This window comes from Lepeophtheirus salmonis, chromosome 8 (assembly GCF_016086655.4).
Source record: "Lepeophtheirus salmonis chromosome 8, UVic_Lsal_1.4, whole genome shotgun sequence".
Lineage (NCBI taxonomy): Eukaryota > Metazoa > Arthropoda > Copepoda > Siphonostomatoida > Caligidae > Lepeophtheirus > Lepeophtheirus salmonis.
In genome coordinates, this window is record NC_052138.2 from 24036992 (window position 1) to 24050238 (window position 13247).

Here is a 13247-nt window from a genome sequence, read left to right on the forward strand (position 1 = left end):
AGTTCCTCAATTATATCAGGGAGTAACAATTTTATTTCACAAATAAATAATATATATCTTGCATAAACGGCCCCGCAGTTGGTAATATTGATTTTATAGTCCAACTATGGTTTTAATATTACTTAATCTTTTGAATATACGCAGTTTTGAATTAAAAAGGTTAGCATTATCTGGTCTAGCTTTCCATTTTTACCGGTGTTGCACTTTTTCAAAGAATAGACGCTTAAAGAAAAAAATTTAAAAACTGTATTAGACCGTGTCATGTCGTTTAAAATCGTTGATATTACTGACATTTTATCCTATTTCAAATCTTACATGTCAATATTTGTATTTAAAATAATTTATGAATTAAACCATTGTATATGTTTTGTATAATTACGTTTAGTAGATCTAGAAGGGATCTATGTCTCGGTTTTAGTTGAGTTATTTTATGCGTACATTGTTTTTTAGAATCAATGTATGACAAGCTCTTTTAATATAGTCCTAAATTCATCTTTATTTCTTTGTGCTTCATCAATTTTACTTTATAAACAATCCTCTTGTTTCAATTACTCAATCTAAACTAACTTAATCAATTTGAAATTCTTGAATGACGAGAAACCAGATGGCACCAATTATAGTACTATACCATAATTAATTCTGGAATTATTCGCAGTCAAAGAATGTTGAAAAATTCAAATACGCAAAAGACTACTTCATGAGTGATCGTGTTTTTACATTTCGGGAACTGACGTACTAAAAATGAAAACAAACGAAAATTTATTTTATTAGTTACCTAACCTCTTGTATAAGCTGCGGAAAAAACTCGACCGTGATGCACTCATACGGTATCAATTTTGTTTTAATTGTAGTGATTGACACTGTATCTGCACTTTTGACTCTCAAAGGTAAGCGTATTTCTCCTAAATCAAAGGAAATTTTTATTTGTTGAGTGGCACCAAAAATATTTCAGAAAGTTGAGATACAAATGGAATCATATTTAAAAAAATGGGCCTCTTTTATTCAAAACTCTTATACCCTTCGAAATCAGCCAATTTTGACCAACAAAAAAAGCCATGTGAAATATAGCGAACATCCTTTTTCTATCATCACGGACCAGAAAATCTTATGATATAAAAGATCCCCCTTTAAACAAAATTTTTAAAATATTGATATCTTATCAATTCCTAGAATATATATCAATATCATATACATATATGTAGTATCTCCAGAATAATACACGCTTCTTAAAATAACTAACACATAGGTTGTATTCTTGACTGAACGTAAATGACTGAGTCAGTTTATACAAAATAATAGAAAAAGAGATACTCTCGGGAAGAACGTGGAATCAACTTGTATAGCTAAACGCTACATATATATAATAAAAATAGTTATTGTACAAGTTATAACTTTACTTCTTAAAATGCACAGTTTAATTATAACACCAACCATTTTAATTAACAACTAGCTATTAAATGATGCTATCATTTCATTTGTATCAATTTAAATTACTTATTCTTTCTGTACTGAGTAATATAATTGTGGGCATTGGAACTACGTAATGTACAGCAGAATAAGTACATGTGAAATGTAATATCCATCAAAATTACAACCTTTCTGCAATATCGAAATTTTTTATTGAATTTATATCATTTTTCTACTTAAAAAAAATTGTATGTTATTTTTTTAAGAAGGTCATAGAAGGAGACTGTATTTTAACCTTGAAGTATATAAATCAAGCCTAATTGAGACTTTAGTAAGATATTTTTTTTAACTATATGCACTTAAAATTTTAGTTGTAAAATAGAAAATAGTGTCAAGTAATTTTTGAACAAAAATACAAATAGTTATATGCTAAAATGTATTTAAACAAAGAATTGACACATTTTGTTTAAAATGAATATTTGAATTAGTGAATAATTCATAAAATTACAAAATATGAAGAATTTAACTATATATACATGACATGATCTTGTATACTTATGGAAGTTGAGATATAAATTTTAAAACATGATTCATTTTAAGAGGGAAAATGGTAGTGTGAAACTATGTAGGAAATCTATAAAATAGGTAACATGACAAATTTACCTCTTAGTCTTCAAATTGATAAGCACAGGGATTTGTAATTTTGCCGTATGACTTATTAAATAATAGGTTCAAATTTTATTATAACGTCTTTACTTTTATACCTCAGCTATAGATTAGAAGAAAAATGGATAAAAGTGAGGAAAATAAAATAGAAATAAATAAATGTTTCTACCGCAAAGACTAAACCTAAAGTTCGAACCTATTATGTAAAAACATAAATGACGCAGTAAAAGTACCTAAACTCCAAAGTAAAAGTTGTATTCAATTACAAGATAATTTAGCTTGATTTAATTAATCAATAGACTATGGTATCGTCATTTGCAAATTTCATTCTAAAAGAGATCCGTTTTTAAGCCAAATATTAACATCAAAAATGTAATATTTGCTTAAAAAGGAGGATCTCTTTTTTATGATGATCAAAAAAAAGAAGTACAAATGTATTGATAAAGGCATCAAATTTAAAAATAATTGTAAAAAAATGAGTGGATGTTTTATGGTTTCCGATTATAATTCTGAATGCATAGAAACGACAAAATACTATGATTAGATACATAAAAGATATAAAGATAATAAAGACTCTTGGAGATAGTAGTTTTTAAATGAAATTAGAAATATTTTTATCCTTCTTTAAGACAAAGGACCACAGAGAAGCAAGTCCGACACCAAATGCAGTTGCTCGCGCACACTTTTTAAGACCTGAAGAGGATTTATAGAGAGCTCCAGTTAAACCGCCAGACACAATACTTTTATACTCATCCCCCTCGGGATAGGGAATGGAGATGAGAGCGTAGAGTGAACTGTAGATGACCGCCATACTTCCAAAGGCATTGCTCACGGAGCCTCCAGATTTAATGGTATAATTTAATATTTGAGTCCTTCTAGCAGCTCCTGTGAGTCCGTCTAAAGCGGTTTGTCGTACACCTTGATAAATTCCACCAGCACAGCCCACAGCAGAGCCAGAAATCACACTTGCTCCAATTGCTGTGAATGACTTTTCCATGCTTCCACGTGACTCCTCTTGGTTAAAGAGATACTCGGGAGCATTGCTCTGGAGGTAGGAGGGATCCACATTCAAGTAGGGATTGAGAGAACTCGCTCCACTGCCATAGCGCGAAATGCCTCCAAATAAAGGATTGCCGTTGCTGTTATCCATCTCGGATAGAACCTCTCAAAATCAATGGCGTATCACAAGTCAACTAAAGTGGAAAACACATACGTCAGTGACGTCATAATAAATAAGTAAATATACGGAAAATTGAAGATGTTTTATTTACAATTTTTGCCCGCACGTACCTAGAAATTGGAGACAGCGTCAGCGGAAAGTTGAAATACTACTACCGCAACCTTTTAATAAAAACCAAAGAAAGATATCTTATCCTTTTAATAGTATAAGTCAATTTTTATATACAATATAAAAATACGATTCTATAACGATGTTATACCCTAATGCCAGATATATAATAGTACTACGCAAAAGAAGGACATATTTTTTATTGAAAGGAGGTAAGGTTTGAGTCCTTTTATATGTTGGTCTCATTTTGACATCCAATAGTTTACTATTTTCCATAATAATAATGTAAAAAGACTTTATATTTTTATAAAACTTGATTGTTTAGGGGCCTAACATGGCCGATAGAAACAATTATGACGTCGTATAAAAAATTATTTATATTCGTGGAGTAGGATTAACGGGAACTCGATTTTTTTGAGCTATTCGAACAATTAGCTGTGATATTTGCAAATAAAGATTATTATTTTAATAGTAAATTAGTTTATTTTAAATTACTATATTTGATCCTGCTAATACAATACAATTTTGGCTCTCTAAAAGCGTACATCTTAGTTTCTATATTTCTTGCCATCATTTGTGTCTTCTTCCATCCCTGTTTCAAGATCCTCAGGATGCGTCCCCGTGCAGGAGCTTAACATTCGGATCACTTTTTATTAAAAGGTTGAGATAATTAAATTTCAACTTTCCGCATAAGCTGTCCCCAATTTAGAGATAGAAAGAGAAAAGGAAAATTAAACACTAAAAGAAAAGAAAAAGACCGAAATTTGACAATTACATGTTTGGAATACCTTGACAATCATATACTAATTTTGACTAAATAATGATTATTTAATATATGGATAAAATATTCAATTAATAAGTTCATTTTGAAAAATAAAATTTGAGATGCGAGCATGTTGTATGACATCTGTATAGTGACGTCACAACCATACAGCTGACACGGGACAAATTAATATTATAATTATTAATTAACTTACTCCAAGGACTACTAGAAATAGTAGTCATTGCATAAAATTATAAATATTACTGTTGTGTTCGAACCAAGGTATATAGAATATTCTATTACCCTCTGTTCAAAGGATCTTCTTCTTTCCCACTTCATCTTTTTTTCTGTAACAATCATTGTCATGTATAATATTTAAAAGTACTTACTTTATAATTCTTAGTATAAATAGCCTGTTATCATTCTATATATCAGATTAGTCTATATTGTGTATTTAATAAGAATATACATGTGTTCCTTGTAGTTTATACTTTGTTTTATTCATCCACGCTCCTCCTCATTTCTCTCGGTTGTTGCGATTTATGTATAAGTTGTCACTAGTATAAACATATTATACAAGTTTCAATATATTCGTCTCATTACGCTTTATTTAAATACACCACCAGTCATTTTAATTACCAACTATTAATTGATGCCATCATTTCATTGTTGTCTATTATATTTACGTGAGTATGGTATATTTTGTGTAATATAACAGAAGGCATTGGAATGTTATAATGTGTTGCGGTATTTGTCCTTACCAATTGGTAATTTACTTCAAAATATTATCAAATTAACCTTTTAATGTATTGACCAGGGGCGTTATTAGGTTTCATCATTTTGGGGTGGAGTGAGGGTCTTAGTCGCAATTATCGTCAATATCGTAATATAATTACTGATATAAATAGGTTTATTATATATATATATATACGAGGTGTGTTCAAAAAGTAATGCGACTTTGTATTTTCTTAGGAAAAAATATTTATTTATTCATCAATGTTTATGTTGCCCCCTTCAAAGTAATCCCCCTCGGATACAATACACTTGTGCCAACGCTTTTTCCAATCCTCGAAGCACTTTTTGATATAGTTATGAGCTCTTCCAGCGATGCAGTCTTTATCTCCTCAATCGTTGCAAATCTCCGTCCTTTCATAGGTCTCTTCAGATTTGGGAACAAGAAAAAGTCACATGGGGCCAAATCCGGTGAATATGGTGGTTGAGGCATGATTGTGGTGTTGCTTTTGCCCAAAAAATGCGACAATTATTTTGGGTCAAAGTTAAGAAGTTTCGGAACAAACTTCACTGACACTTGTCTCATACCCAAAACGTTTGACATATCGGTTGGCTCGTGGCATAATTTTTTTCAATATCCTCAGCAGCTTTTCTAATAGTGATCCGACAGTTTTGAAAAACAAGTTTCTTCACTGCTTCAACATTTTTATTGCTCGTCATTGGCATCTTCCCAGCCATCTTGGAAAAATTTGTACTACTCGTATAATTATTATTATTTTTTTTTATTACTTAGAACAGTTTCACCGTATGCTATTGTCAACATTTCAAGCGTTTGGAGCACTTAATTTCATTTTTTACACAAAATTTGATGCAAAATCTTTTTGAACACATCTCTTATAAATATGCAGGGGTGGAGATAGGGATAACATTTAACCCTAAGCCCAGGGGGGGATCCCGATGTAGGGACGTGAGTTCGAACAGATGCATGTTAATCTTGGGAGTGTGATTAAACTACGTGAGACGAGGGGACTCTCAAGCCAAAGTTGTTACCGGGTCCCACAGTCCTGTCTTCGGTGCTGTATGTATGATAAAAAATTTGGGGGAGGATTAAGAAACTATTGAAAAGAAGCTAGCGATGCCACTGGATATGAACAGGGGCTAAACCGTTTTTTGGGGCTTAGCCCCCAAAATTGTCAACAATGTATGATTCTCTCATTGGAATCAATCAATTCATATATTGATGAGTCAATTAATTATTGGCTCTTAAAGAATAATCGACAGTCTATTAAAACCCATACTAATATATTTTGCTTTGTTCTACGACATTATACCATTTTTAATATGAATATATATATTTTTTTGTAAATTATGGAACACATTTTTTCTAAATAAAATTACACTAATTTTCTATCTTTTGTTCTATATACCTTTATATATATTCTAACAGTCATACAAAATCATTTTCAATTAATTTTTTGATTTGATTTTTCCTTTGCTATATGTATATTATTTTATATCTAAACATCTGTAAAATTATACCAATGGCAATATCTCAAAAAAAAAAAAAAAAAAACTAGATTGATCTTCGGTACACTTCCATACCTTGCTCAAAATATATATTTAACACTATGTTACTTCCTTGGGGCATTTATCTACCCCAGGGACTGAAATATCCTTGTAATACCTTGTGTGTATCGTATTTTAGCTCCGTCTTTTGTTTAAATTTATAATATACTTCCTGTATCCAATTATGTAGAGATAATGCTTCATTATTTTATGCGTTATTAACAAATTATCGAAGTTTTAAAGAGTGTTATTTTTATGTTCTTATAATTTATCTACTTCACCCAGGATGTACTCTATGTAGTGTGTAGTCCTAGGGGTGAATATGATTGAAAAAGGGAGAGTATGTGCGTAATAAGGACAACTAAAGGGTTGTCCTTGATATGCGAGGGCGAGGGTAACAAAGTTCAGAATGCGTGCGTTGTAATATCTCGATCTGAATGCATTGTTTCATGTTTTAACAATAAATTGTAATGATACATATATAATCTAAGCAAGATGATTAAGTTACCACTTTATAACAGTGATGAAATCCGCAAATTTTATTGTTCTCATTATTAAAGACTCAAAAGTTATTAATTAATTGCCAGCACTTAACTCGTCAAGTGTGTTAAATGGCCTCTGCTCATGATTTTGTTGCTGCATTGGCCCTGGCACAAAGGACAACTTCCGAAATCAAGACCATCATGAATGCGTCATATGGAGATCGGGGCTTATCCATGAGTCAAGTCAGGAGAATCATGGCAAAGGTTCGGAAAGGAGAGGATCCGACTGATCGGAGAGGGGGCTCCTCTAGAAAAGTGCGAACTCCTAAGTTTATCGAGTCTGTAGAAACCATGGTCAATAAATATCGTCGTATATCATCTCAAGAGATCGCGGACAACCTACAAACATCTCAAACAACTATTTTAACTTGCCTTCAAGAAGACCTTGGTCTCTCAAAACGATGTGGAAGATGGGTACCAAGAACCCTTTCATCTCAACACAAAATAGAGAGAATGAGATGTGCCAATCTCTTCTTAAAATCCCTTAAGATGAACTCCAAAACTTACTTGGATCAAATAATTACTGCTGGTGAATCTTGGATATTCTTTTTTACGCCAGAGATGAAAAAAGAATCAAAACAACGAGTTCAAAAGTCTGGTAAGTGTTCCATTAAATCCAAGAAATCTCTGTGTGAAAATAAAGTAATGGTAATCCCCTTCTTCACAAACAAAGACCTAATTTATACTCACTATGTGCCAAATGGCATTACCATCAGTTCTATATACTTCATTGAGGTAATTAAAACCTTTTTAGAACATTTGAAGAATAAGAGACCAGATTTAGAGGAAAGAGGCTGGATACTTCATATGGATAACACTAGGTATCATACAGCAAAAAATACGATGGACTTCTTGGCAAAAGAAGGTATTCAAACGATAGCCCATCCTCCAGTTAGTCCAGACTTGGCTCCAGCCGACTATTTTTTGTTCCCTGAAGTAAAAAAAAGATTGTCAGGCCACTGTTTTGAGTCTCTGGAAGAGGTCAAAAATGCCTGGGAGAGTGTCATAAATGGCCTAAAACAAACAGTATTTAATGAAGCTTTCAGCAAATGGGAAACTCATTGGAACCAAGTTCTTGAAAGAGAGGGGGATTATATCAAAACATAATATATATAATATGTCCTATCTGTATCTAAATTAAAAAGTTAGTTATCGAACCACATGGATATTGAACTTTTGATACTACCATAGGATATGTTTTATTCTGTAATTACAATGTACTAATTTAGAAATAATCTATCGTCCTCTTGAGTCTACATTATTTAATATTATTTTCTCCAAATACTATTTTATTTTATGAATTCATAGGTATAAAATACCAATTACTAATTGAAAATAAAGTTTTATATATTGCTAAAATATCTGTTTTAATCTTGAGGTAGCTGATATCCCATGGAAGTATAGCGTGGCGTTGAAGGTAAATAATAGGGGTGTAATCGAAGAAGATCTACAAGATTATTATATATATAAAGTACATTCAGTGATATGAAATATTGTACACGACAAAGCAAAGGCTAGTAGAAATACAAGGTTATACCATAACGTTTTTTCTACCTGATGTTTGACTTCCACCACGCTTTCTAATAGTGACGTCAAAGAGTATAACCGTTAACAGGAGTAGCTATAAATTGCCTTCCTAGACTGCTACTGTTACAGTAGCGCCTATATACTTTATGATATCATATATGTCTGTCTTGCGAAACAATCGGTATTTTATATCATGAAAATTCTGGCAAGCCCGATTAAATGATGGCATAAGTCATGAGCTTGCAATAAAGCCCCGAGTCATCACAGAAGTATTTGCGATAGGATTTAAAGGGAAGTAACGGAGTGATTATATGTATCATTTGACACAAATATGCAATAATACACCTTATACATCGAATAATTGGTCGATTTATTTCAAATTAATTATGTGTTTTTTTTGCACAATATGTCGATATCCGTCAATAAAAAAAAAATCAAAATCGACCGGACTCTTTATCATACGTATTCTATTTGAATTTTACAGTTGTAACAGAGTTGTAGAAAAGTACATGTTGAGTCTCAAGTCTTTACACACAAGGAAAGTCCTGGAATAGTTTCATCGAGTTTAGTCCTCAGGGAAAGAAGATAAGTACTTTTAAGAGCACTTAAAAATCCAGTATAAACATTGAAATGACTTTTGAGTCCAATTCAAGTCTCAACTCTGATTGTGAAATCAATTCGAGTCGCAAGTCTTCAAAGTATAGCCTCAGTATAGGTCATGATAAAATGGGGATGAGTAACGCATATATGAAGTATTAAAAAGCTATATTGTAAAAGTGCATGACTCATTATTATCATAATCATTGTAAAAGTAGAAAATATATAGTACATTTAAATAGCTAACACTATTCATTTAAGTATATGTCCATGTTATATTTGGGATGTATCAAATATTGTTTTAAATAATTAATATATACATTTGTAGACGTTAGTCTTTTAATGTGGATTTTAATCGTATTCCTTGTTTTTAGCCTAAACTTTACATAAATTGAAGTGAGTAAGTTATTCAATGATGATTTTTTTTTAAAATTAGTACAGGATTCCTTGGTACATTTTAAAGAAGAAAACATTTCACCAATTTTTATTTGCTCGTTAAGTATAAAATAATAAGTTATTTTTTCAAATTATGACAGAGTATAAAAAAATTGAATTAATATGGTAATTAGATATAATATTTACCTCTTAATGAATTGGTAAAAAAGTCTGAGTGCACTATTATAACATTACATAGTATATGGTTATATATTAAAAGGGACTTAATCGTGAGTCTGATTAATATTGCAACCCCTACATATATTAACATACGAATTGAATTTGTTTCTAGATGGAGGTAGTGTAATTCAAAGCAATTTATCCCATAAGAAATAACTTAAGCTTGAAGCAGCTGGTGCGTCTCGTCGCCAACTCTTGATCAGCGACTATTAAAAAACAACTGGAAATATTCGCTCAGTATCTCAAGGTATTACTGTAAACTGAATTTTGTTAAATCGCGTATTTGATTGATTTTTGGATATACATATATAATTAATTCTGGAACATTATTCTTAATAATTAGTTGTCAAAAAGTTGTTTATTAATCCCGACACAAAATTCTGAGCCAACAAAATATGTTGTACAACAAATGAATATTAAATTTGAGGTATCCTTTTAATTAAAGAATACCTCAGAAAGTATGTAAATTTACATAACTAAATCATCAATAAAAAATCATTAACAGAACAGCTACATCATTAAAAGGATAAATGCAGGGCATACACTTAATAAGGACGATGGCGACCCCCCTTATCGTTAAATCTATCGTTATTTCTACGTCCTCCGAAATTATTTCTATCCACAATAGCAGGTGGCGTTATAGCAATGTCGAGATAGTCTCCAATGGTGAACCGACATTGAGATAGGGTTTTGCTATCGTCAGGACCTTTTTGACCCGAAACAGTCGTACCAATATCTCGTGACATATATCCAGAGCCACTCATATTCCCTCGCGATGACAAATTCGGGAAAACTAACGCAAAATCGAAAAATGTCCCTTTTCTTCTTGCATCTGGATTGACCTAAATAATAATTGAAAATCAGGGATATAAGACATAATTAAACGCTATTAATTGCCTCGGTAGTTTTGATGATGATAATAAGAAAAATGTCAAAGGAAAAGTAACAAAGTGAAAAAATAGCACAATTCTTTTAAGCATATATATATATATATATAATATGTAAGTAGGTAATAAGGAAGCACTATTTATAGACAACTTTATAAAACATACAGACATATAATGTAACTTTGATCTTTTTAACCATAAATCAAAACGGGTATATGGCAAATAATTTTTTTAATCTACATCAGTTATTACCTTGGTCAATGAAGCTAAATAAAGGTTACGTTTTTCAATCTGTTTGTTTGTCTGTTAATCACTAGAATTATGGCAAAAGTTACAGATCGATTTTGGTTTAACTTGATATAAAGATTATATATGCTCACAATAAGAGACCATTACATTTTGAGAGGTCGCAAAACATTAAAAAAAAATAATTGACCATAAATTTGGTATATATTGAGGCATAGAGCTCAAACTATTGTCCTTATGTAGGTTTAATAAAGATCCTTCCTATAGCAAAAAAATCCGAGATCAAGATTAGAGTTCGAAAATACATTATCGAAAATCCCTTTTGAATAAAGTGAGAACACATTTTGAATTAATGCATAGATATTAAATTCAACATCGCACATTCCTGACTTTAACATAGAGAAGACATATTTCATTTAGGAAAAATCCCTATAGGCGGAGGTTAATGCTCTACCGAGTGTTCGTCCTATTCATGTTATGAAATAAGGCCCACGAGATTATTTCTTGCCGGATTCAGCATTTTTAGTAATTTATCTAACAAATTTTGTACTGTTCCAGCTCCCTTTCATCCATAGATTCAGTCTATTTAAGAGATAGCAGGGATAATAAAAGAGAGAAGAATGAATGCTGGTCAATTATTTACTGTTTTCTTTGCTAAAACCAGGGTTATAGAAGCAAAAAATATAGCCCACCGCATTCCTCTTTATTATATCGCAGGATTCTCTTAAGGTGTCGATAAAATATGGTGTTGTCTATTAGAGCCACGTCTACATAAAATAATTGTCCTATTTTTCCTAACACCTGTGTAGATACATACCTCACGAACCAGACTGGTAAGTTCTTTCAGAGTTGCATCCATCCACGTGTATATTTGGAGTTCGTTCGCGGGAACCTTTCCTAATAATAGATAGAGGAAAATTAAGCATACACATGATTAAATATTGGAATAGTAATCACATAATAAATGAAGTACAATGTCAATATCTATCATGAATCTCTGATCCCCCTTCTTAAAGAATTAAAAAACACTCATAAGTAATAATAATGAATTGATTTGCACTGATTTACAGACAAGGAACAAGAGTGTGTCTCCATAGCTATTTATTTCAATAAATAAATGCGATGATTGTAATTTCATTGTATGGTGTGAGCATTTAAAGAACACAATAACTTGTCAAATGGGAGCCTATGGAAAAAAGAGAGAAAAAGGAAAATTAAGGAAAATTAATGGCATTGAGCAGGATTTTGTACGAGTAGTAGCACGTCTAATAATGTAATTACCATTTGATTAATCAAAATGCTGAGTTGGAAGAGAGATATGAAGTGAAATCTTCGGCCTGAATGTCTGGCACACAATTGTAAGAACCCTTCAGTTATTAAATTACATTTATTCCCATGAGACATGAATAAGAATTAACTCAATATTTTACACTTGTTGTGTACGATTCATTTACCTGCAAAATCAAAAACGGAGTTAGTAAAGATCTTGGATAGTTAATCTTAAGCAACTTGCCTCTTGAGTATTCCGTTAATGGATTATGTCGGCTAGTAGAGCAAAATACTCGAAGAAGTAGGGGACAAACCTTCTCCCGATTTACGCTTTCCATAGCCTTCCCACTACCATTTCGTTTCTCTATCGTTGAATTCATCCTTAGAGTCGATGATAATGATGATCCCGATGGATGGATAATATAACTTCTCTCCTTATTTTATTTGATTCAAGTGAAATAAATATTAGAAGTATATAATATCAAAGGGGCGATTGACGCTAAAGAAGTTTGTACATAGGCGCGGGAATTAAAAAAGTAATCAATACGAAAGCGGTTAATAAATGACGTCACTGGACTACAAACATCACCATGCAAAACATTGATATGGAGCAATTCAAGTGACGTTAACATTGTTGTCGTCAGTCACTTTAGATACATAATTAAGCAACAAAGCTTTATAGCAAGCAAACCCTTTTTTAGTTGATATTAAGAGGAGGATGTAAAAATGGGACCAATAAATAAATGGGCTTTAACCTGTACCTTCGAATAATCAAAAACCTATCCCTCTATTACTAATTTTTATTGTATATCGGACCCTAAAATGTTTTTATTAAATATGTTATTACTTATTACATCGTGATACAAATTAACTATAATAATGGCGATAATAATATACTTTTCTCTTGATAATCATACTTTTCTCTTGATAATCTCTTGTCTCTAATAGATAAAAAAATTAGGCTTTTTAGGGATTTTTATTACATATTTTTCTTTGACCAAATTCAAATATTTATTGAAAATTTGTCCATTTTATGTAGTAAAAATATTAAATTTGAGCCCCCAAAATCCATTGTTGATGTTGACCATTTCGGAGGCCTAAACAATCAAGTTTTAGAACAATGAAAACCTTTTTTTATTATT

At 31.5% G+C, this 13247-nt stretch overlaps 2 protein-coding genes across 2 annotated transcripts; both read right to left on the bottom strand.

The window, feature by feature from the left end:
* Positions 1 to 2555: 2555 nt before the first annotated feature.
* On the bottom strand, positions 2556 to 4112 carry Tim23 (translocase of inner mitochondrial membrane 23). The gene has a single exon (XM_040717421.2). It carries the CDS (start codon positions 3221 to 3223, stop codon positions 2666 to 2668), a length of 558 nt encoding a protein of 185 aa, XP_040573355.1. The 5' UTR covers positions 3224 to 4112; the 3' UTR covers positions 2556 to 2665.
* Positions 4113 to 10042: 5930 nt separating this feature from the next.
* Bin1 (histone deacetylase complex subunit SAP18) lies at positions 10043 to 12917 on the bottom strand. The gene is made up of 3 exons (XM_040717422.2): positions 12350 to 12917; positions 11654 to 11733; positions 10043 to 10545 (listed from the first exon to the last, which is right to left on the bottom strand). Exons 1-3 carry the CDS (start codon positions 12483 to 12485, stop codon positions 10249 to 10251), a joined length of 513 nt encoding a protein of 170 aa, XP_040573356.1. The 5' UTR covers positions 12486 to 12917; the 3' UTR covers positions 10043 to 10248.
* Positions 12918 to 13247: the final 330 nt, after the last annotated feature.

What these genes read in the sequence shown, in the direction of transcription:
- Bin1 (XM_040717422.2), bottom strand. Translation starts at nt 12,485, where the DNA reads ATGAATTCAACGATAGAGAAACGAAATGGTAGTGGGAAGGCTATGGAA. An exon ending in ATTAACGGAATACTCAAGAG is followed by an intron (nt 11,734 to 12,349) that starts GCAAGTTGCTTA and finishes ATCTATTATTAG; the next exon opens with GAAAGGTTCCCGCGAACGAA. An exon ending in TTACCAGTCTGGTTCGTGAG is followed by an intron (nt 10,546 to 11,653) that starts GTATGTATCTAC and finishes ATTATTATTTAG; the next exon opens with GTCAATCCAGATGCAAGAAG.
- Tim23 (XM_040717421.2), bottom strand. Translation starts at nt 3,223, where the DNA reads ATGGATAACAGCAACGGCAATCCTTTATTTGGAGGCATTTCGCGCTAT.